General features: G+C 43.3%; 1 protein-coding gene across 5 annotated transcripts in view; it reads left to right on the top strand.

The window, feature by feature from the left end:
* casz1 (castor zinc finger 1) overlaps positions 1-25,223 on the top strand; it is a 74,982-nt gene that overhangs the window by 3,749 nt on the left and 46,010 nt on the right. For 4 of the 5 annotated variants that reach the window (XM_042410417.1, XM_042410414.1, XM_042410416.1 and 1 more), the window contains exon 1: positions 24,911-24,990. The exons of the other annotated variant lie outside the window; for it this stretch is intronic. In XM_042410417.1, coding sequence (XP_042266351.1) covers positions 24,912-24,990 — 79 coding nt within the window. In that variant the 5' untranslated portion in view covers position 24,911. Of the gene's footprint in view, positions 1-24,910; positions 24,991-25,223 lie in introns of those variants that run through there. 5 annotated transcript variants of the gene reach the window in all.

Here is a 25,223-nt window from a genome sequence, read left to right as displayed (position 1 = left end):
TTAAAAAGGATTGCAATGAATTAGAAATTATATCGAGTAAAAAAAGTTTTATCGTGTATTATTTTCCTGGAAAAAAAATCCTTTTTTTCTGTTTTTTTCCCTCTCATTTGTCGCAGCGTAACTAGACAAAGAGAAATCCTGCTTTTAATCTCACAGCTGAATATGCCGTGTCATGTATTCTTGTGTGCAGAGTCAATGAAGAAGCCTCCAGTAACTTCTTCACTGACTCGATTTCCTAATCTTACATATGAAATTATAATTTCATGCAAAGTAAGGGAGAGGAATAATCTCTAGTCGTTGATATGCCATATAAGAGGGGAAAAGGGGAAAATGAAGAGGTAATTAGCAGAGTGGAAGACTTTGGCTCGTTTGTCTGAAAGCATGGTCTCCACTGGCCATGAATGAATTTGCATGCTTCGCTTATCGAAGCGCACTTATTAGGCCAGCTGAAAGAGAGATTAAGCCGGCACAAAATGTGGTGACTAATCCTTTTAAATGTGGCAGGGGGTCTTTAAGGTGTGAACCAGCCCGTACGTAGGTTAGTGGGTATGGAATGTGACAGACCTCAACTTTCAAACAACTGAATGTGTTTGAAAGGAAGCAGCGGACGCGGGGTTAACTGTTTAATGACAAGGACAGTGATTGACATGGGTAATAAATTGATAGTTTATCTCCTGACCCTCTTATCTCTGGAACAAATAGAGCAGGTGGGGTCAGACTAGGTTGAGATAATGACGGAAACACTTTGTGTGGGCCAAGATCAGTGACTTTTCCTTGTTTTTTTATTGATTAATTATTGCTGGTTAATCATACATGAATGGTAAAAACTGATGAGATGAGAATAGTAGGTGTGAAAAAAAATCTGTCATCTCACTTTACTGCTGTTTTTCAGTGTTGAGCACATGTCGCAGTTTCACTTCTCTGTCACCTTTTCTTTGACAGGAATTCAGAGCCTGCTGTACTGTCTCTGGCTTTCTTTTCTGATAAGTGGAAAGCGAAAAAAAAAAAAAAAATCAACGCAAACAAACATGGAACCTTTTTTTCTGTCACCTTCACTGTGAGGGAGAAAATGTTTGCTCTGCCGAGTTACAGAGCCAATACCCCTGTCCTCGTCCGTAATTGACTGCAAACAGGAACGTAGTGACGTTTAAACACTGCCCTCCTCTCTTTTCTGTGTCTCACACACACACACACACACTCACACACATCTTCCACACAGTTCCCAACCCGGCACCCTTCAACTTCAGGTTTCCCCTTCTGCCGTGTGTTTTTTCATGTGACATTCTATTCACTTGGGTCAGTAGCAGGCAGCACCAGCAATAATTACTGTCTGTACATGATAAATCTGAAGCCCAGCTGTTCATTTCTGTCACTGCCAACAGAGAAAGAAAGAGAGAAAGAAAGAAAGAGAGGGAGAAAGATAGAGGGGAAGAACCCAGGAGTTTGCCGGATTTCTCCCTCCCCCCCCCCACTTTTTTTTTTTAGTTGGTAACTTGATAGGATTACATGGTTCTAGAGCCCACACCTGTTAAGAGGCTGTTAGCAGAACAGTTGGCAGTCCCATAGCCAGAGCTAAGCCTTTTTTTCTCTCTCTGCTGTCCATTCTGTATCCCCTTGTGGGGATTTCACCCGGCATGTATGACGAGAGTTTGTTTCTCCGGGCTCCTGCGTCAGTCAGGGGTGAGGAGGGGAGCGCGCTCCTTGTGACACGCGAGTGGTGTGTGTTTGATGTTAAGAGCACGTATCCTACGTTATGTGTGTGTGTGTGTCTGTGTGAGAGTGAGGCCGGGGTCGACTGATATCTCTTTTTCCCTCCCTCTCCTGAGACACGTTGTCTCTCATCAGTTGTGCTTCCCTCTCCGACCTCAGTCGCACCGGAGCCACCCCCGGAACAACATATATACAAGTAACACGACAGCAAACAAAGAAAGAATTCAATTTGGTTTTTTTTTTCATAAGGGTGGGGGACAGGTGTTGGCAGAGTCATAAAATGCCCAAATACAGGTTAAACCAGATTATTTAATGATTAAGGGTTAGGTTGAGAACATTTGTGCATATTTTAGGAGTGCCAAAGCCTTGCTGTCAATTAGAAATACTTTTGGAAGGAGTGGAGAAATGAGTAATGCATAAAATTCGTTGCTTGTTTTCTCTTGTTCGTCTATTATTTAAGTGGAAAACAGCCCAGAATATTGTCTCAACACAGGGAAATATAGTGTTGGAGACAGTTTGTGCGGGAATTGGTGACAGTCAACAGACTTTCGCATTACAGTAGGTTGTTTTGTGCCTTGGTGCAACGTGTCTCACTGCCTTATTTGGCATTCAGCAGCAACCCAGCTCTTCAGCTTCGTCACTTTCTATGGGCCCTCAGCACCTGTTCCCCCTATTGTGCCGGAATTTTCTATATTTGGCAAGAAGTTGGACTCATTCAGTTGGGGTGTAGGTCACTGTTTCTAATAGTTTGAGAGATAAACTCAATATTCAAATGGTTATTTTTGTTTTTCTCATGCTGTTGCTCAGTTGTTCAAAAGACAATATTAGAAAACATGATTCAACTTGGGAGGACTACGAAACATTTCTCACCGGGGCCTCTAAATGTCATGTTGTCCCTTGCATGATCTTGACACGTTGCATTGCCAGGAGTGCAAATTATCTTCCTTTTGAAGCACAGGAGAAATAAAAAAGAGCAAAGTTAATAGATATCTCAGGCTAACTTTTAATTGTTCTGATATGTAATCGCTAAATGACAATAAAAAAGGAGCACGGCCACTTTAAAAGCTTTATCTCTCCTGCTCTGTGCCCAAAGTGTCATGTCCATAACAGCACCACCTGATCTACAGAGTAAAATAACCGCTAAGGCTTATTGTTTGGACAATATTGGAGCCCCCCCCCCCTCCCCACACACACACACACACCCCACACCCCTGCTCCCCCCACTGCTTCACTCCCCTCTCCCTTGATTCATTTCACCCACTGTCCTCGGCTGCTGGAAAATGGCGTTAATTTTTTTATTACCTGTTTGACTCTCCAGCCTTATTACTGTAGCCCCTTAATGTTCTCTGTAACCGTGGAAACCAGATGAATAAATGTCCGCCAAAGAAAATGAGATGATTAAACAGGTCACCCTTGCAAAACAAATTCGCTTGGTCGAGCGCAATTTGTGTACCAAGCGGCTGTCTTAACAGTTTGCTAACAAGGGGATTGTTTGCCAGACTAACTGACAGAGAAGGGAGGGGGAAATGAAGATATCTGGGGGGAAAGGATATGATTGAAGAGATAATATTTTAAATCACTATGCTATTTGTCTCATCTCTTTATTCTTCATGATAATGTGGTGTTTGTATATGATTTAAAGTCCCACCTTTCTTTATTTTGTATTCCTTAAATAGTGAGAGACACATACTTAAGAAATTATCTTTTCCAGTGTACTGTATATTTAACCAACATTTACAAGTAACATTTAAGTTTAAAGCAGCCATCCATATTATTGTCAGAGGCATTTGGTCTGTGATCATCAGCAAGTGCAGTAGCAAATAGAATTTCCCTCATTTAGGTGGCAACCAATCATTACTGCTAATTGTCCTTGAGGCCATCTGTATAGGATGGCTCGTCCTCTATTGGTGTTGGAACGGTACTGGTCATGGATTTACAAGTCCAATAATAATACTTAACTCATCCATAGTCAGCGCAAAACAGTTCATACTCACGACTCCAGTGATAAATATGTTTTTTTTTTCTCTCCCTGAAATTAAACAGTAGCTTGAACAGCATCCTGGTTTCAAAGTGTCACTAAGTTCCTTTCCCATGATGCCCCCGCCCTTCTCCTCCTTGTCCAAGTGTAATGTTCTCATATGACTTGTTTAAAGCGAAGCTCTCTGACAACCATATGAAACGTCTGGTGTTTTCATCGGGGGAAAATAAGAGACTAGGTCGGGCAGATTTAGCCATGTAACGATAGGGCTAACATGCAGACTTGGATTAGAATCAGGCCTGTGTTGCCATTCTGACCACAAATCATAAATGTCGGGGACACGGCGGTGGTGTTGCTTATGGAAGGATGCCACGCTGCGCCACTCGAGGGTGTTGCCTGTTTGCATTGATGCACCACCACCACTTACCGCCTCTTGCTCTAAAACAACTTCTGTATCCCGCTCGGCCCAGCCATTTTGTCCCGCTACCAAAGCAGATCCCAAATGTTCACCACAGCTTTAGCCTCAACTTTAAGAGAAGGGGGGCTGTTACTCTAAGCAGAGCCGTGGCTTCTTTGAGCTGCTTGTGGGACAGAAGATGGCGAGCTAGAGTTTTTCCACTGGTAGAGGGGGTATTTCATCCCAATACAGGGACACTATAGCTCAAAACTGAAAAGCACTTATGCATTATTGATGTTTTAATTTGTGCAAATGCCCAAGTCTTTGTTAAGTGATTATAGTGCCAGGGAGATAACAGGGGAGGTACTTCTCTATGAAACAAGAGCTTGCTTGCTGGCCGCACTGGGAAGCCATTGGACTAAATCTAACAAGTCCACGCTTCTACTCAGCTCAGTGCGAGAGAGAGAGGGAGGGAGAGAGGCGGGGGTTGGGGGGGGGGGGGGGGTTTGAGCGGGAGGGAGTGAAGAGAGTTGACTCAAAATATCAACGTGTCTAAGATAAGGAAAAATTCAGCCGTTGATCTTTTGTCCTTATTTCAGCTACACCTCTCCCGTTTATGATGTTGGGTTTATAGGTCTTTTACATCCCTTATCAAAAATTATTTGATGTAAATACAATGGAACTGACCTGAAAAGCCCCATGTGTAAATAGTCCTCGTGGCACACTAGAAACTGACCTTGGGGGAAGAATGCAAAGTTATAATGCTTGCAAAACAAGCCAATAAAATAATATCCAATTGAAAGGAAGGAGTTTGGGTAAATATAAAAGAGAAGAGAAGCAGTTTTCTTTCCCTGCAATGATTAACTCAGAACAAAGGTTATCAAGGATGACATTTTTTTAAACTCTGTAATTTATATAATTGCTCACCACAGCTACTTTGCCAGATAAACAGTGACGATAGGAAAGGTTGAAACCTTCACAAGAAAACAAACGTGCATGTATGTGCAGAGTAAGAGACGAGCTAAAAAGATTTTTGTTTCATATCCTAGTTGATCCAAACTCCAGCTATGTCTCAGATCATTGTCACTGGTGCATCTAGGCCTCTATTGTGCTGTTTGATGTAATGGTTGTCCAAACTCGGCCTCAGCCTCCCAGTTGCTCTCACACCTGCAGCTGTTCACACAGCCTGCCTTCCTCCAGCACATAATGCATGTATAACCTGTAAATTATGCTTTATTCATTTCGCTCAGACTGCATTAATATGGGCTCTATCAATGACAACCCATGAGATAAGTGTCTTAGATTTGGCTGTGGTTTCGGTGTTAGTCATTCCCTTTTGTTCATTGGCTTTATTCTTGCTTTATTCTTTGAGAAAATCTGCTTGAGTGTAGAACCAGGCTTTGCCTTCTGCTTTGAGGTCCCTGGTGGAGGTAAAACACGAGAGCATGCGTGTGCACATAGGCACACACACATACATATTCACACACACTCACATGCGCACACACGCACACAGTAGGCTCTCAGGCTTCCCCAAGCATTTACTGCTTTATTAAGCTGTCTCATGAACCCACTAGCAGAACATGAGAATACTGGAAAAAAAGAAAAGCCCATATTACTTAGATGATTTGATGTCATTTGTGGACTACAAAACGCTAGGCTTTATTGTGTGCGCAGGGAGAAAGAGAGGGAGCAGGGAAAAAAAGAAGTTGGCTTAGAAATTCAGAATTTCAATTAGCGTACGTAATCTGAACCTGCCGGCTTTGATAGAGGCTTTTTTTTTTTTTTACTAAGAATACAGCAGCACTTGTAAAACATTAATTAAGCAGACTTGTTTTTTTAAAGGATGGAGTAAAGTGTGCTTTATGCAGTCCTTTTCACATGAACAAAAGGCAGTTACCTCACAGAGAGGACCGCTTCACCCAAACCATTTGGAAAAAAAGGGCAATTTGAATTGGAGAAAAACACAAAAGACAAAAAAGACGAGCCATTGAGAGTAATGTTGTAAAGGAGATGATATCATATGAGAGCTCAGCCTTTTGCTGAAGAATTGAAATGTATCCCTGCCTCAGTGAAACCTAAGCTTGGTGCAGGAAAACGAGCCTCTATTTTAATGACTTTCTACCTGACAGATGACTTTAGCCCGCCTTTTGGATCACATTGCTCTGACTTTGTCTCTTACATCATCAAACCATTGATTATTAATAGTTTGTATGAATTGTTAATTGAAGGGTAAAATGGACTATTATGGTAATATCTTTCTAAATTGAAAGAGATGACTGTTGGTTAGTAATCTAAAACTAAAAAGTCTTGAAAGAATCTTGATCTTATCTGGTTTGTTTTTTTCCGCGTGATGATGGTTTGTGGCAAAGCCGTGGTATGTGTGTATCTGCTGTGCATTGGCCTGAACCTTCTCTGAAATTTCTACTCTTTTCTGGTTAACGCGGCTATGTGATACAGCAAGCTGAGATGCATGCTCTAAAAAACACTGGTTAGCATTAAACAGGATTACAGTACATTCACACCCTTTAGTTTCCTTTTCCATGAATGTATCAAGATAAAAATGATACAGTTTATTCCCAATAGATCATTAACCAAGTTCAGTAGAAGATGATATCAAAGGTATATAAAGGGACGGTCTTTTTTTCATCTATTATAAAACATAAGAGATTTTATGACTTGCACTTCTGGGAATATATAATAGAAGAAGAAAAGAAAAGGATAAAGTCCCTTTCGTGCATTTGCACACAGAGTGTTGTATATGCGTTTTCCTCTGACTATTGTAAATCCTCTTGCAGTGGGTGATGAGTACACATACAGATGATACATTAAAACTGCCATAACTCGCACACCCAGCAAAGCTAAAAATCAATTGGAATGGATAGTTAAGCTGGCCCCTAAAAATCAATGAGCAATTCATGTCCTTGATCACAGAGTGTCATTCCTCTCAATGTTAGAGGCTGATGAGGGCTGAACATACACACGGATACTCACATTCAGCACAAATATACAGGAAACTTGAAGACACATCCACTGTGCTAAGCGAAGAGTAAATTAAACAGACAGTTCAAGGACGCATACTTTAATACGCTTGGATTTTAAACAGCTTCTTTTGACATCCTTAAAACAGGTTTCAGCTGTATTCAGTTTAACACAGCACTGTCCTTTTTTACTTACTGTTAGAGTCTTTAATTCTGAATGAATGTATATGTAAGTTTTTTTTTTAATCTAAGTATATTGAGACAGTGTTAAATGAAGCCAGGATATTTTGTTAGGGACAGCTGGTGAATACAACAGTAGTAGTTAAACTATCGAAAATGGCAGGGAGTCGAATTTCAAAGCTCATGTTGTTGTTTTTAAACCGTGCAAAATGTTGCAATCCAACGACATTGTACACCAAGCCTGGAAAATAGAGATGACCTTATAGCCATTACATGGTGGGGCCACAAAGACACTCAAATACACTCACACACACACACACACACACACACACACACACATACAAGCACACAAATAAACACAGTGGGCATCCATGTAGGAAGAGGAGAAAGGCAATAAGGTTAGCCAAATGAAGAGGATGAAAATTCTGTGTTTCAAAATAGCAATTTTGCCCTTATTAATGCCATTAGTGTAACAGTCATAATGGATCAAATCAACGGATGACCGAAGCAACTCCTCTGTCTCTGCGCTATGACGGGATCATGTCGGGAACAATTTGGGCATTTTGTGTTGATGAGTGAAGTTTCTAGTGCTGTAGTATCCTCCTCTTCATCTATTTCTCTTTTTATTTCTCTCCCTGTTTCTCTTTACTTCTCTCTTCAGCTCTTTGTGTACATTTTATTTCATTTTTTTGTACTACTTACATCAGGGCCAGCTAACAGTAGAAATGACCCCTTCATTGGGAGCTACTGTATTTTAAATCAAGATTTAGATAATGGCACCGTGACAGTCATCTTTGCTCCTAGGCTATTTGGGGCCGTTCTTGTCACTCACACTTTATATCCCCACCGTTACCAATTATAGCCACACTGACCAATTCAAAGCAAAGCTACAACACAAATGATGTTTATGCAACACCATATCTTGGTGGCATATCTACCACAAATCCTAATATCTGTTCTCTCAACCTTTTCCACAAACTATGTTCTCCTTATTTGCCTATAGAGTCTGTGGGATATTAGTGAGTTAGCAGTTGCTTGGCCTTAACAGGTGGTCATCTTTTACGGTCTATTACTCTGGTAACATTTGAAAGGATCATTCAGCCCACTAGCTAAATACCTCAGATTTGGGGAGAGGAGAGGGCCTTCGAAACAGTTGTCGCCTGTCAGGAGGAGCAGAGAGTCAGAAGGACCGGTGGAACAGTTGCTCGTCCCCTCATCGAGGTGAGAAATTTTCCGGCAGCTGTCACTCGGCCTCTTTACCTCGTTTTTTTTTTTTTTTTTTTTTTTTTTCACTCATTTCCAATAAAGCAGAAATGAATGTTTGTGGCAACTGGAGGGGGAGGGCAAACTCCAGTGCTGTGCCCTGTCACTCACAATCTCGCCCGTGTGTGTCCTCCTCTAGAAGGGTTACATGTCTCATCAGCCGCCAATCATGAGACGCACGTGACACGAGCCTAACGGCAGACTCTTCTTTTTTATTTTCCTGTGTTTCCACCGCTTGAAAGGGTCTGGTGCTTTTCTTTAATGTTTGGTGTCACAAGACTTGTTCTGGTTTGCCATGTATAGTAGCAAAATGGTGTGTTTCATTTGCCTCTGTTCTGTCTCTCCTTTGACTGCACTACCCTTCTCTCTCCCATTCCCTCTTCCTTTCCCTGTCTCCCTCACTCCCCCTTTCTCCCCCCTCAATCCATCTGCATCATGTCGATCTGTCAGACTGCCAGTGTCTGTTCCAATTAGATTCCACTTAATACACGTAACCTCGATTAACACGCAATCAAGCCCAGATAAATCACGTCCTTTAAGTCCCCCCCTCTGCCTCTCCTGTGTTGCTTTGCATCACTCAGTTTTTCCCAACAAGCTTTCTTCGCCACAGTCGTTGGTCACAATGTATAAAATCACACGCTGACTGCACGAGCAGGTAAACTTAGCAAATGTCCTCAGGAGGTGACATTTTGTTGCAGAGACAGGTGCTTTTCACCTCTAACCAAATGTTCTGACTTAGTGTGCGTCTCACCTCTGTTTCCAGTAATGGTAAGTTCCCCTTGTGTTTCCAGCAGAGTCTTGTTGGTGCCCTTCTCACCCCTGAAGATGAAGGTGTCTTAATTACATCTTTGGTTAAAAAGCTACAAAAGACACCCTGGGCTTTCTCTACATTGCGGGAGGCTGTGTAGTCTATTGTCTCGGTGACCTTTTTAGCTAGCGGACAATTGGTTTGACTAGATTACAAATTAAGACACAGCACCAGGCACTTAGAAAGCAAGTCTGTTAGAGAGCAGTTCTATTACTACCAGCCTGTGAAAGCCACTGGGCCATACATTTTAAGCATCACATAAATGGCCACAAAGTCAGGCATCACATGCACATTGTTCCATATCCATTAAATATAAAGTTACATTTGTTTTAATGATATCTGCAATGCCATAGTGAGTCTTTGCCAGTGGCAGAAAGGGAAAAACACACAAAGCTACTACAGAGCTTACTATTCACAGCCGATTATAATTCTTTCAGCAAAGTTAATAATTTACACTGTTTATGCTAATAGGTGAAAAGAGGACTGTTGAATTACCAAACAGCAAAAAACACTAAAAATACAAACCAAATGAAAACAACCTGGGGCACTGAAAAAGCACACACAGCACTCTTGGGGTCTTCTTTTATTAATCGCAGCTAAAAGTGCTAACATTGACATGTTGAACAGATTAGCCTCTTTAATAACTGGGCGGGTCAACATGGCTACTGCTGCTGATCCAGGAGGATATCCTGTCGGGAGGTGGATAGCCTGTGTGTTTCATATCCTGACCCCTGCCTCTATGGGGTTAGCTTCTGTAGTAAACTGTCCTAAAGATACACTAAGATACACTATGCATTCACTAGAAGACAAAAATAGTGCTGTTTTTCTTACATCACCCACTGTATAGTTTGTAATTTTTTCCTCACTCTTAAGAGGCCCTGGCGGTTGTCCTTTGCTGTGTTATCGTAATGTCTGACTGCATTGTTACTGTATTTGTAGCCATGCTGTGTTCAAAAGTGGAAGCAGTGGCAGTTAGAGATCTGGCTTTGTTTCACACAGCGACAGCTTGTGTCATACACGCTCAGGCTGCTGCTGTTGCACAGCATTATGGTTTTAAATATCTCAATGCTAGTTGGAGCTGACGAGGCCTGCCGGTGTGCAGTGTGTAAATAGGGCTTGGATTTAAAATAAATTAAGCTATGAGAAAGGCTCACGTTGATCCATTTCTTATCTCCTCTGCTGCCTTGTCAGCCCCAAGCCCTTTCAAATTGTGCAGACAAGTCAAGGGACAAGCAGTACTCTTTCACAGTTTCTTGCATGTAAGAATAGCCTCTTATTAGTACTTACTAATGAATAATGTATGTGTAACCACAGTAGATACTATACTTGTTCAACTTCATTGAAACTGTTGATCTCTGTAAAACCAATTAAAAAGTTGTGCGTGTTTTATTTAATTAGTATTGGGTGCAAACAAAATGACTATTGAATAGACACCCGATAGTCCTCTGCCCTGTCTTTTTCCATTTATAAACTCTGTCCACAGGCACAACAATGTTGCACTGTCTCTTTAAACGGGGTGACAGTTTTGACTATAAGTTGAGCTAATTTTTTTCTCTTTCCCAGAGAAAAAAAATGTGAATAACGCTGATGAGTTTTAACAGCTTCAGCCAGGCGATGGGCAAATATAATAAGTGTTTTCGTAGACGTCACCAATGATTATCTCATCTAGGCATTTTGGGTGAATGTAGTGGATTTAGAGGCTTGTCTCCCATTGTGCTGACATCACCCTTTAACAAACCAAATTAAATCATGGCTAAAATCATTTGAAACTCTCCCAGAGTCTGTCTCAAATGGCTAAACAATGAAAGTCTGGGAAAAATTTAAAGGGAACGCTGTGTGCATTTGGATGTGCGTGTGTATGGGTGGGTTTGAGTGTGTTTAGTCGTGGGGGATGGGTGGGGGTGTATTGTGGAAATGGGGGCAAATTTACCCTCACACTGAATAATGAGATAAGGCGAGCCAATATTTAACAAATTCTTAAGACAATTTAAAAGACGGCACAGGACACAGTACTGAGCAGCCATCACTTTTTACCATTAAAAGTATGTTTAGAAATAAGTTTTTATTTTCTGTATTTAATTTTTCTGCGGTTTATAATTATATTTGAACTTATGGGAAAATGTCAGCAGCCTCGACATGGAAAATTCTCTGTAAGGAAAATCTTGAAAGGCATATAAAACACAGCCTAAGTCAGTCTTGATATAGCTGTACTTTTATAGATAGAAAGTCAGATTAAAGGGCAGGAGTGTCCAGTTTCCACAGCCAGGCAATGTTTCATGGAAAATGTGTTTGATACTGATACCTCTATGACATATTACGAGCAAGAAAAGACAAAGTGACACCTGTATATTTTATAAACTCATTTTGGTGATGTGCCATAACGAGTTACACGCATGCATTTCTCTTACAGCAATAATTAAAATCTCATCTTAAAGGTCATTAGAAATAGAAGAAAATAGAGGACAATAATATTTGTTATACGATCACATTGCAGACTTAAATGCAACTGTGGGGATAAAAAGTTACCAAGTTGCAATCAAAGTACGATAATGTTTTTTTATTTATTTATTTATTGCATATTAGGATATTTACTTCTTGTGTTGCACATTAGCCATAAAATAAACTCCTCCAGCACGGCTGGAACACGCAGGGATTCGTCAGCTGTCCCGTCTCACCACTCGCGTGCTGTAGGCGGCCACCCGTGACCTTGTGAAATGAACAAGGGAGTAAGAGAGAGAATGTGAGTGACTGAGTGAGAGGAGTCAGTGAAGGAGCGGTGGCGAAGTGTGGAGGTGCATGGAGGTGGTGGTTTGGGGGGGGGGGGTTGCCGCTAAAGGCCTCAACTCAACCAATGTGGCCTGATGTGACAGGATTAGCTAAGCCCCGGTGAGCATGGCTGGTACTGTGTGCCTGTGTGTGTGTGTGTGTGTGTGTGTGTGTGGCAGGAAGGCAGCGTGCACAGCAGACTGGGAACCTAGAACTGCTGCTCGCCACCAGCCGAGCCAAGACAAGACATGGGAGATCAACAGTGTGTCGGCCCATCGCTGCCATCAAGTCTTAGCCCTCATCATCACCCTCCCCTTCCACCAATGGGAGAGAGCCAGACCATAGAAGATACAGCCAAGGGAGTCAAGATACAGAGGGGGGGAGACACTGTGGGGGACTAGTGGGCGGGCAGCTGGGGCTAAAGTGAACGTGAGTTGGAAAATGATCCTATTAAATTGAATTAAAGAGGCAGTCTTCATTTACCCCAAGAATGATGGATTTGGATAATTAACAGTGTTAATGGGGACTGGTTAAAGAGGGCAAGGGAAACCAGTGATTGCAGACGCAGAGTAAAGGGGCCAGGTCAGACCTGCATTGTATCCAGTCCGGCGACTCATAAGAGACGGCCTTTTATTTGCCTCACACCAACCTATGGCCTTGTTGGGGAATATATTATAAGCATTTCCAGACTGTGGCATATTAATCAGAAATGCTACTCTTTCCTTTTCAAGGTGTCTTTTTTTTTTTTTTTTTACATGATTCCACCTTAATAAGAGAACCGCAGCTGTAAGATGATCTGAACACAGCAGATCAAAGGCTGTTGTGTTGTGTTGTTTTGTGCAGGGGCCTGCTGAGTAGCATGCATGTGAATAAGGAAATAAAAGCAATAGGCGAGTGTCACTGTTGAGCATATACTGTAGGTTTGGTGTCGATGTATTTGGTGGTAGTGTGCTGCAGTAGTGAGTGCATTATACCAGTTTAATGCCCTCATCTCGGGACCTAATTATGGCAGTAGTACTGTGTGCAAAGTGTATGTGTCGTGGTGTGCTTGTGTGCCTGGGTTTTCACTTTGGTCAGTGCACAAACCCTATCTGCATGTCCTTAATTCTTGATGATGTGCAGGCCTTAGGCAGTGTGTGTGATGGAGAGGATGCCTGTGTGCCAAGTTGAAGTGATCAGGCGGCAGGGCATGGGCCCTCACCCCTCTGAAAAATCCCGTTGTTTTGCTCACAGCGGCCGACCGGCAGTAGTGCGTCGCTAGTTTCCACAGTTTAGTCGGGACTAGTGACACCCTGCCACAAAGGAGCCAGATTTATAGGGCACCGTGTGTCACTGGATAATCTGCAGCTCGTCAATTGCTGGGGAAATAATAGCTAATCCTGAGGAGGAACTAGTTAGCTTCATATACATGATCTTGGCCACTGTTTTACTAATTCTGTTTATCCTTCATATGCAGTGTATATTATGTCCTGTATTGTTTAAGGTCGAGCAGTTTTCTTTTGACACAGAGTTGTAGATGTAATCAGTTTGACAGTTGTAGACGCACACTCAACTCTCTTACCTTGAATGATGTGCACCACAGCTTACCTGAACCCTGATTAGGCAGAGAATGTCTTAAGTAAGGGGATCAAATAATTTTATGCTACTTTTCTCCTTTCAAAAAAATTAACACCACAGTCGCACCCGCGTGTGTGTAAGCGAGAGAGTGATAGAGTGTGTGGAAAAAAACAATCTCATCAAGCAGGAGGCCGTTTGCTTAGCAAGAGCTGACAGTCTTTGTGTATGTAAATGAAGAATTTAGACTAATGGAGTTGAACCATTTCTAATTTTGTGATGGCAAGAGGATTTTGATTGAAAGTAATTAAGCAAGCTAGCTGTAAAATTAATTAAAGCAAAAGGAGGGGGGGACTTTTATTGGATTGGATAGCGATATAGCTGCTGTCAGGCAGGGGGACAAATGGGGGTGACCTGGATTCTCTGCCCTCCCTCCTCCCACTCGGGACTTTTATGTCACTTTAATCTCCTTAGAGCGGCTGGTGTGCATTTGTTCGAAATAATCAAGGAAATATGGTCAGAAATTGTCAGCTTTCAGATCTAATTTACCTGACAGCCTCGCAAGTGTGCATGCACGCGCAAGCATGCATGTGACAGTGGCAGGTCTTTTTTTCCCTTGCCCTCTCCTCAGCTTTGTGGAAAATGCTTTTGACAGTCTTGAAGCATCTTGGTTGTCGGAGGGCGGGGGAGATGAGGAACTTGGGTGGCTTTAAGATGGACATTTCAATGAGGCATGTTTGGCCCGGCTTAGCACCTCTGACACTGTTGTGTGCGTGCACACACACCAACATGCTTAATTGCCTCTGTAACATATTCAGACTCCGTTTGGCCACTGTACCAGCACATCTCAGCCTCTGTTGTCTGCAGGTAGCCTAAACGGGCAGAAGCAGATTACAGCCATGACAAAGCCTGTTACAGCTACTTAACCACTGACAAATAAGATTGGCCAATCCCGCACAAATAGAAATGGAACGTATTGTTCTTTTAGTTTTGAAAAATAATAACATCTATGTCATATTTAGAGCAAATGCTAATTTCAGAATATTTTTTCTCTTGGAGTTTCATCTTCAGCCTATAATTCAATGGCTATGATGTAAAAATATCACCCACCTGTGCAGTTTGTGCAAAGCCAATAACCAGTCATAAAATAGCCCTGCTAATGTCATGCGACATCTATATGGCTTTGAGCTGTATGTGGTCCATATTAAAGGTCCACAGGGTTTCCAACGATTCCACAGTGGGTGAGATGCCACTTCCTCTTAAAGCTTCTCAGCACTTGCTGGTGTTTGTGACACAGGGTCTCAGTGTGGCCCTCAGTACCCCCTGAAGAGATAGTTAATTAAGGCCTAGGCCCAGACAACACTGCCAGGACTCTCACCCACCACACCATCGTCTGCCCCTTCCACCACCACTCCCCTCCCCAACTCTGCAGCCGCTGGGGCCTCTGGGAAAGCAGAGCGCCGGGGCTGCGCCACCATTGGGGCCCCTAACAGGATTAGGAGTCCTCTGAAAATAGGACCTTAGTTCCAAAAGCCTCTCACCCACCTTCATCTGCCCAGAGGATCCCCCTCAATACACCCCCAGCCCTATCCTCTCCTCCTCCCCCTCATAGACGGCTCCACCCGAGCTCCGTTTTATCAATTAATGTAATAAAAGGTGGAACAAAGAGCTTTCTTTCCCCCGCTCTGTAATTAGAGGGGGAGATCTCCTGAGGACTGGCATTCCTTGGGCCCGAAAAAACATGATTCTTCTCACTCCCCCCCTCTACTCTGCCGCCACCACTCAAGCGGAACATGGTTCCTCGATGTATAAGAGTGATAATGTAAATGTAGTGTAGTCTGCCAGGCAAAGCCGGCACAACCTATTTTGCAGTAGCTTCATCTAAGTGTGAACAAATGAATGTAACATTTGGAAGAGTGATACATTATTAACTCTAATTGATTCCTTTATAACACTATACATTCACTGTCACCTTCGCTTTGGCTCGCAGGAAGACGTACGCCCTGAATCGCTCTTGTCGCTGTCCCTATTCTAACACGTTACGTGTCACCACACACTGTTAACAAATGTGATAAAACCACCTGAATCGAGAATATCAGGTATGGCGTCTGCCTATGTGTGTTTTTGTCTGTTAATTTGAGATACAGAAGACTTTGCTAGGTGTATGTGAGTGTGTGTTCTCCTCTCTCTCTCTCTCTCTCTCTTCTGCTTAACTGTGTCTACACAGGTGTGAAAGTAAAAGAGAGAGACAGAGTGCCCGCTTTCACAGCCACTGGAGCTTTCGATAGGAATTAGTTTTACAACATATGCAAATGTTCCCCCTTGAAAAAAAAGGGGGTCTTTAAGTGACAGGTTGATATGTGATTAAACGACAATTAGAGTGCTGAAAATAAGTGTCGGCAGTAGGTCAAGCACTGGGCGGCTCAGCTAAAAGGTAGCAGACTATTGAGGAGAAAAAATTCCCAGGCGGAGGCCATGAACAGGACCCAAAACAAATTAGAGAGGTGAAGGGGGAACAAGGTTGGCACTGTGTTCCAATAAACCTACAACAAAAACAAGTTCTGTGTTTTGCCTGGATGACAAAAGAGAGACTATTCACGATTAGCGTAGGATCCTGTTTTCAGTAAGCCAGCGCTGAACATAGATACAGTCCCCGTGTTTTTCAGTCTGTATTGTGCAGAACCTGCCATGACATACTTGACTTTCAGGGACTCCAGCATGTGACAGTGATGCCCTGATTTTAACCTTTAGTACCCCCAGGCCAGATTAAACCCAGTTCTCTGCTCTAGTGTAGGCTGCACCCCGCACCTCTGCTGCCCTTTAAGTTAAAAGTACAGAGGCATGAGGGATTCTGTGTCTTTCTCTAACAAACACATACACGCTCAGTGGAACACACCGTCACACACACAAACATACAGGCAGAGACATAAAAGGGCTCACGCTTATTCTGGCAACAGATGGCCCTGTCCCTATAATCCCCTTTGATGCTGCGGTGGGCAGTGGCTCCTGAACATCTCTGAAGCCAAAGCCCCAACAAAACTTGAGCTACTTTTCCTTTAACTGACCCCAATTGCCAAGGAGCTGTCAGCTGTCAGACCTGGTTAAGAGCATCTTTACTGGTAGAGACTGAAGGGCACAGGTTTTTCTCTCTCTCTCTTTCTCTCTCTCTCTCTCTCTCTCTCTCTCTCTCTCTCTTTCTCTCTTTCTCTCTCCTCTCTCAGCTTCCTGTTTGTTTTCTGTCACAGACGGTTCATTCCACCTCCACAGCACGGCTGTGAAAGCAGGTTGGCTGCGGTACTCTGACTAGTAGTATAGATGGCACTTATTTCTTCTCCTTCCAGAAGGCGAAAGAATGAACCTTCCCGAGCTATAATATTGGAGCCACAGATGGCAGGAGGTGGGCTAAGAGGCTTAGATTTCATCAAGGAGCTCACCTTAATTAATGTCAATTGTAAGAAAGGGTCTTCTGTTGTTTAACCTGTGTTGTATATACAGAATGAAATAAAACCACTGCACTGTCTCACTTATTTTCTAGAAGCTGAACTTTTTTTGACTGATCTGAATATATTTTTGCCTCTCTTTTTTTGGGAGGGTTGTCTTTGCAGGCATCTGTGCAAGTGGATGCTTTCTAGTTAAGAGAGCTGGTCAGTTGATACTGATGAAATAAATCTGCTATCACTAAAGAAAGTGGTAAAATCTGAGCTCACTAATAGAGTTTTTAAAAGAATTTAACAAATACCCTTAACCGCACTCTCACATTAGTAAAAAGTTGACATTGGTTTAGTTCTTAACACGGGTATTATAGCTGAAATTTTGTAAATTTTGCAGGATAGTAAAAAAAAAAAATTCATGTTGTCAATATCCTTTTATTCCTATAGTCACTGATTGTCAAAACACAGAGTTTTAACACCTCTAATTAAGTTGAAAATCACTCATCCAAATGTTTGAGAGAACCAGCTCTACAAACCACTTTGCTTTCTTATTATTGTAAATAGGGACTGTAAATAGAATCGAATGTGAACTCACGTCTTAACCTTTGTCTTAAATAATTTTCCAGGCCACTGATTGCAGCCGTTTCTTCTGTTTCAGTTGGAAAGCACCAGATTCTAACGCAAATGGGGAAACCCGAATTAGTGCTCGCTGCGATTTCAGAGAAATCTTCTGTACCGTTCGATAATGTATTATCATTTGAGAGCTTTGGGGGATAATCATCACTGAGATTTGCTCACGTTTCCAGCAGGTCTGCTGAGATGCATGTACGTAGCTAATGGGATTGGGCTTTTTTTTCTATCCCTCTCCTGTGGTGTTATGGAGCTGGCAGCTGAACTTGAACGGATGCGCATGGTGCTGAGTCGTGCACAGGACTATTTCAAGACTGAAATGCGATTGTTTTAATACTTTAATCCACCTGTCCTTGGCATTCAGGATGTTGCAGAAGTCGCCTAATTATTTCAGTGCCCTCTATCCTTCCTGGCTGAAATACAGTAGAGAAAGCAACACCCCTCTGTTGATAAATAAGTCCATCCTAAAATAATTATTTTAATTTTTCCTAATAGGGGAAAAAATGGTCATTTTATATCAGGAAAATAACTAAATTTTCTCTTTTTCTCCAGTGTCCAGCATGTTGATAAAGTTCCAAAACACATAACCTCCGAATATTACTTTAAAAAAATCTATAGTCTAATTGAAATTTTAAAAATGCATGTATGCAAAGAGGATCTGAAACACCCCAAATCACTTTAAAGAGCAAGCTATTAAACAACCAGAATTCTCGGAATTGTCCCAGGTTCCAGCAGCGATAGTATGCAAACACAAATATTTTCTTTTAATTAAAAAGGCCTCATCTCGCTGTATCCTCCCCCAAGCCTGCTGCCAGCTCCCAACTAGCCCCCAATGCACGCATACACAGACACACACATTACACACACACTCTAGCGCTGCTTTTTTCAAATCCACACATTCTCGGTCACATACATACAGCCAAATTTGAGAAAAGTGATTATTTTAATTGTGTCCTGGGCCGTGGATTCCTCTTGACTAGCCGCTAATCTGTCAGAGCCTGGTTGTCAATTGAGAACCAGGGACACCAGCAGTGACGGCTGCCCAGTTCACTGATAGCCCCCTGAGGGACAGTTAACCCTCAAACACCCCCACCTCTTAAAAAAAAAAAAAAACACCAAAAAAAAAAAAAACCCTCGTGCAGTCTCACTCCCCACTTCTACCCTTCCCCCAGTCTGGTCCAGCCTACCAGAACCCGTGGTGGCACTAAAAGGTGGGGAGAGGGGGGTAAAGGATTGGTGGTCTCTGCGTCTGTGTGTGCTGTTTTGGGACAGTGGTGGTGGTGGTGTGTGTTTGTGTATATACGTGTGGTTTGGCGGGGGGTGGCGGCTTGATAGTAATGCATGTTGATGGTTTCAGAGATACTTCATTTCAGAAACAGGGGCCTCATTAACCGTAGTCTTCATCAGGCCAGCGAGCAGCGGGCACATTAGGGGTCCACAGGAAGTTAGAGTACAGCAGGAGAGTGCATTAGGGAGGCCTGGGGAGACGCACTCCCTCTCTTCCCCTCAGTTCCACTTCCACCTCCAGTGCTTTTCTATATCTTAATGTACCTTTCAGAGGAATTCGGATAGAGGTCAATAATTACGCTCTTTAAATTATTCAGTCGAGGTCCTCTGTAATTGAGCTTTTTAGAGGCTCGGACAGCATGTTTTACTGCACCACGTTTGGGGCACGGCCTGACCGGATGAATCAGTAAAGACTAAGAGAAAGAGTTTGTATGTGTGTGTGTGTTTCACTGCTCTCATCACCAACTCACAATTGATGCGGGACTGATCTTCATTTCTAAAATTTCAATACATGTCAACACCAAATGAACAAATTAACTCTTCTGCCTAGGGAATTTGTCAGCACATCAAGTTTGGATCCCCTTTAAACAGGCGTCAGTTGTCTGTGGTGGGCATGCTGGTGTCAGAGACCTACCAGACTACCAGCCAATGTGTGGGAATGTTTAGTTTGGGACACAACCATGTTATTTTTGTTACATCGAGGAGAGGAAAGCACAAACTGCAAGGGTAGCAGAAAAAAAATCGCCAAACTTTCTCTACAAAGCCAGCCCCGGCAACGTTTGACTGCACACGATAACATCGTCCGTCCACACAACAAGTCCTCTTTCAGCTGCAGATTATTAACACATCGCTGAAAGCGGGAGAGAGCATTTCACTGTTGTCACAGGGTCTAATATTTATATTTATCTAGTTGGGAGAGGCATTGACAAACATGTCACACACCTGCAGTTTTGTAGTACGTGCTACTGCAGTTTGGTGTCAAAGAAAGAGCCTGTACAGTAGAGTTTTGTTGGGGCGAGAGGAAGACTGTAATTACTGTCTGGCGATTCATCTAGTCACTGCATAAAATAGTGTTTATCCAGTCGCCCGTGTTTCTGTCATGGCTGAGGGAGGGGAGGGTCATGTTTTGCACAACTGAGACAGCTAGGGCAATCAGGAGAAGAATCGTGACTCCAAAACATTCAGCCTTTCTTTCTTTTCTCTCTCTTCCTCTCTTTGTCTCTCTCTCTCTCTCTCTCTCTCTCTCTCTCTCTCTCTCTCTCTCTCTCTCTCTCTCTCTCTCTCTCTCTCTCTATCTCTCTCTCTCTCTCTCTCTCGGGTTGAGAACTGGTGCCTTAGAAAATGAGATCTCCCTTTCTCCCCCCTCTGACACACCCACACACAAATAAACATAAAAAGCTAATTTGTTAGCGCCCTCATTTCAGAGGCCTGAGCAGGAGAATATTGTTGGGGGGGGAAAGTAATGCTTTGTCAAATGTTGACATGTGTTGCAAACATGGGGCCTTCAGCAGCAGCAACAGCAGCAGCGCTTCGTAGAGCGGCTCAGGCACATTGTCGGCACATGAAGAGAGGATGCTTTGAAACAAGATTAGCCTCCAAATGGCCCTGCCTGCCCCCCCCCCTACCCCTTGCATAATGTCTGTGTGTGTGTGTGTGTGTGTGTGTGTGTGTGTCTGTGTGTGTGTGCGACTGCACTAAGATGCTAAATGATCAGATCCACTGAAATATTTGTGGGCCTGTTTTCTCACAGAATGAGTCTGGGTGTCATGTGCTGTATATCACTGTACAGCTGAAGGTGTGTGTACACATTTGTTCCGCTGCAAGGCCCCATTGTCTGGCACATGGTTTGGCTTGGTTTCGTTGGCCAGAAAGCACACGTCCCTGTCACTGAGGCTGCCTCCCCTTGGCTTTGGGTCAGGGTGACACTGGGCAGGGGGAGGAAAAAAAAAAAAAATCCATCACCCCCACACACTGCCCCACAAAAATGAATAAAAATTGGAAAACAACATGCAAGGTCCGCCTAATACAGGAACACTTGCAATATGCTGATGTTTTCTTTTGCACACTGTGTTTGCTAAATTGCCTTTGACTGCGTGCATCAGTAATGAAACTTTATGTCCTTGTGGAGAGGGCAGCAAGTCCATTCCAGTTAGGACCAGGACGATCTCTCCTGTCTGGCTTTTGTAAGACTTTTTTTTTCTAATACACGTCCTTATGAATAAATGAAGCCCATGAAGTCATTTTTTCCATATTTGTGTAAATTGCTTTAAAAGCATTTTATCATGTCATAAAAAAGCGCAATTGATCTGCTGGGTTTAGCCCATTGGACAGCTGTGTGTTTTGTTAATGGCCACTTTGCTCCAAGCAGCTTATTAAAAAATTTATATATAAATGCTAAAATTGCATAAATTATTTAGATACAGTAAGCATTTTTTTGTTTTGGTCAGGCAGGGAGGGGCTGTTATCAGTATGGAAATTTACCATAGTATATTATCTGCTGAAATATAGTAATATATCTGCCCAGACACATATGTGTCCTCCTCACTGCACCCCCACACATGCAGAGGCGCAGGGAAAAAAGTATATATTTTTTGATGACTTCGTTTCAGCAACCACGGAATGTCACCCATATCCTGGTTGATTGTACTTTCGAGTTTTATGATGTTTTTCCATTGATTTGTTTCCCCGGCGCAGCTGCCGACCTCTATTGAGGGACGAACGTAATCAGCGCTGACGCAAATTAGATGGTTATTCGTTTCGAAAATTGACAGAAAAACAATAAAAAAGATGAAATGCTCCCAAATCAATAGATATAATGAAATTCAAATAATCCGAGAGATGAGGTCTCCATGGCAACTGATAATGTGGAAAAGAAAACAATTTAATAAAGGACAGACACGCTTTGAAAACAGATTGGGGAGGGGGGTGGCTGTAAAGCGGGGAGAGGGAGAGCAGAGGAGAGAGGAGGTGGGGAGATGGAGGGATAGAGAGAGGAAGGGAGGGAGGAATGAGGGAGGGTGGTGGAGGGGTGTTTGTGGCTGTAGTGGTTGCTCTATAGCTTGTTTCCCCCGGCGTGTGAAGGATCTGTGTCTGTCCCAAGGACACCGGAATAATTAGAAAAGCTTTCAGGCCAGAAAGTGCAGATTCAGGTTTTAATACACAAAATTATTTCAGGGGCAGTGAATCGGAAAACCATTTGTTGGTGACCTTCCTGAGAGGCCTCCCCCTCCCCGGTACAGGGCAAGATGGAGGCTATGTGGCAGCACCGCCTGAGTTATAGCATATTTGTGTTTTTATAGAGGCATGGGGAATGGAGTTGGGGAAGTTGGGAGGGGGATGTGGGGGTAAATGTGTGTGTATGGTTGTGTTTCGGTGTGTGTGCGTGCATGTGCAAGGGTGGGGGGTGGAGGGGGGTGGGGGGGTCACAGGGAGACCTTCATGTTGTGTGTGTGTGTGTGTGTGTGTGTGTGTGTGTGTGTGTGTAGGTCTGGCAGGAGTTTGGGCAGAGGGAGGGAGAGCAAAGATGAGAGGGGAGAAAGTGAGGCAGCGAGAGAAAGGGGGAAGTTGCAGATCCGGCTGTATGTATTTACAGATCAGTTGTCAAAAGGAGCCATTTAAGGGGAATGCGCCCGTTCCTGCACTGTGACAGGCGAGGTGCCTGTTTAAAAAGCAAAAGACAACTATGAACCTGAGAGGGGAGATAGTCAAACACAGGCTTTTTCTGTTGAAGACAGACAGAGCAGGGGGTGGCGAGGGAAGCGAGTGGGTGTTAAGTGACTTCATTTGTAGTCTATTTAAGGTATGTTTTACTTGTCCTTGCGCTGTTCCTCCAACATCTAATACAGGGCTGCGTTCTAGTTAGTACAGCAAGGGAATAATGATTGAGTGCATCGTTCTTATTTCCTGTAAATACAAATGACTTTCCTTCATCTGGCTAAAAACCTGTATTTGATTTCAGTCTTGCTGTCAAGGGAGATTTGCTACTGATGCAAACAGTGATAAGAGTCAACCAAAAGCACAGCTCTGTTTCGCTCATTAGCTTATCATGACTTTAAGTACACTTTCTTGTGGCTTTATTCAACATCCGTGTCCTGCTCTTTTAACATCCTATTTTCTTTATTACTCTTTGTCAACGTTTTAAACGCAGTCTGGTTGGGCGTTGGAGTCTTGTCTGTCAAGCAGTGACTACTATTTTTGTGTCATTAGAAGGCTTTGTTTGACTCAAATAAAGGTGATCCACCCTCTGTTCAAATGATACTAACAGCAGGTCCGGGATATCACGTCTTTAGTACAGATACCCTTATCCTGTTCCAGAGAGCAATAAATGGAAAAACAAGTCCTCACACAAAGCTTGGCCTGATAATTACTGTTCTGATATTTTAATAGTATAGGATCCAGATCAGGATTAGTGCTTTCGCTGCAATATAAACCCTCATAAAAGTTGAGCAATAATTTTGATAAAAATATGTGGGATCAAGTTCCACGCAATGTTAATCTCAGTCCGTTCTCTTGTCTAGAATCCACAAATCTGTCAAAAGAGCTGTGCCATTCAGCAGCTGTTGCTGTATACACAATTAAGAGTCTATAAACTGTGATAGCATGGCGACATCACACTCCTCTGTCTACTTTTAAACAATGGTTTCATTCCTTTTCTTACTTGATTTTTTTTTTTTTTTTTTTTTTTTTAAAGCAAGCCCTTTTAGATCACTTGTTAACATGATGTTTCACATGTAAGATAATTATAGGTTTATTTAGACTCTGATAGTCAGATCTTACCTTCTTTTACTCAGGGGATTCTGCCCTTATTCAAAGACTTAGCAGAGATCTGACATTCTTCAGCAGGACAGCTAATATTCTCCAGTATTGATATTGCAATGTGAAAAGTGCCCCTCAAGTAGGAGAGAAACTAGAAATTCCCCACTGTACACTAGCTAAGAGCCTTCAAATCTAACATGCCAGTGTCAATGAAGACTGTTTTCTTTTTTTAAAATGAAAAAAAAAAACAAAAAAAAAACAACAGATAGACTAGAGACCTGAAATACGAGAGCCAGTAGGCATCCGCTGTGTGTTTGTGTGTGCGTGCACATGCATACTGACACACACACATAGGGCACAAAGCACTGTTATCACTGTCAACAGCAGCAGTAGCAAACAGCGGCAGTTGTTGTGTATGTGTGTGTGTCTGTGTTGTGTATGAGAGAAAGTGTGTGCTTGTGCATGCCCAGAAATCTCTCTCTTGCTCTAGCTGCTGGCTTTGAGGGACCCACTGTAAGTCAATCTGTGTAGTCATATGCCTGAGAGAGAGAGAGAGAGGGAGAGAGAGAGAGTGTGTTTGTGTGTGTGAGCCACTACTGTACTACACTTCAGGGGCCAGGAGCCAGGACCGAGCCTAGCCGAACAGGGCTGGAAAGGGCCGAGGGCCAGCTCCCTGTACACACCACCCTCTTCACACCTGTCTCACACACACACACACAAACAGACGCGCACAGCTCGTACAGCCGTGCTGCTCGGCACAGGGCTCTCATTGTAGCAGTGACAGGAGGGCGCCCGTTAAGTGGCTCTCTCTTCCTGGGGCGTGTGTGTGTGTGTGTGTGTGTGTGTGTGTGTGTGTGTGTGTGTGTGTGTGTGTGTGTGTGTGTGTTTTGTTCCCCCATGTGGCTGTGGGGTGGAGAAGGGCGATGAAGGACCCCTACTGGTAAAGTGGGTAAACTCGCACAGCCTCGACATCTGTGCTCAGAGAGGGAGGGAGGGAGGGAAGGAGTGGAGAGAGAAGGAGAGAGGGGGAGGGTAAGGAGGGAGGAGAGATAGAGAGTGACAGAGTGGGAAAGAGGAAAAGGAGTGAGAAGGAGAGAGGGAGGGAGAGAGAGACACAGAGAGAGAGAGGGGGAGAGAGAGAGCAGAGCCTTGGCAGAGAGCAGTTGAGGAGAAAATGCCTTGCTTTGTGGAGAGAATTCTTCCAGGGCAGGAGGGAGAGGTGAGACAGAGCGCAGAGGGCGGTCTGCTGCCAGGTAAGACTCTCACACACCTTCTTCTCCCCCTCCCTCCCCCTCTCTTTCCCTCTCTCTCTCTCTCTCTCCCCCCCCACACACACAGCAGTTGAGTGCTACCTCGAGGTGAACGGGTCTGCTACTAGTTGCAGTTGGCATGAGTCAGGCACGCATGTGTAGTGATGTGGTGGGTGGTGTCAAAGTGTGTGTGTGTGAGGGAGAGAGATAGAGTGAGGAAACAGAGCAGGTGTAAT

This window comes from Thunnus maccoyii, chromosome 4 (genome assembly GCF_910596095.1).
Source record: "Thunnus maccoyii chromosome 4, fThuMac1.1, whole genome shotgun sequence".
In the NCBI taxonomy this organism is placed as follows: Eukaryota; Metazoa; Chordata; class Actinopteri; order Scombriformes; family Scombridae; genus Thunnus; species Thunnus maccoyii.
This window is presented reverse-complemented; position numbering and strand designations above follow the sequence as displayed.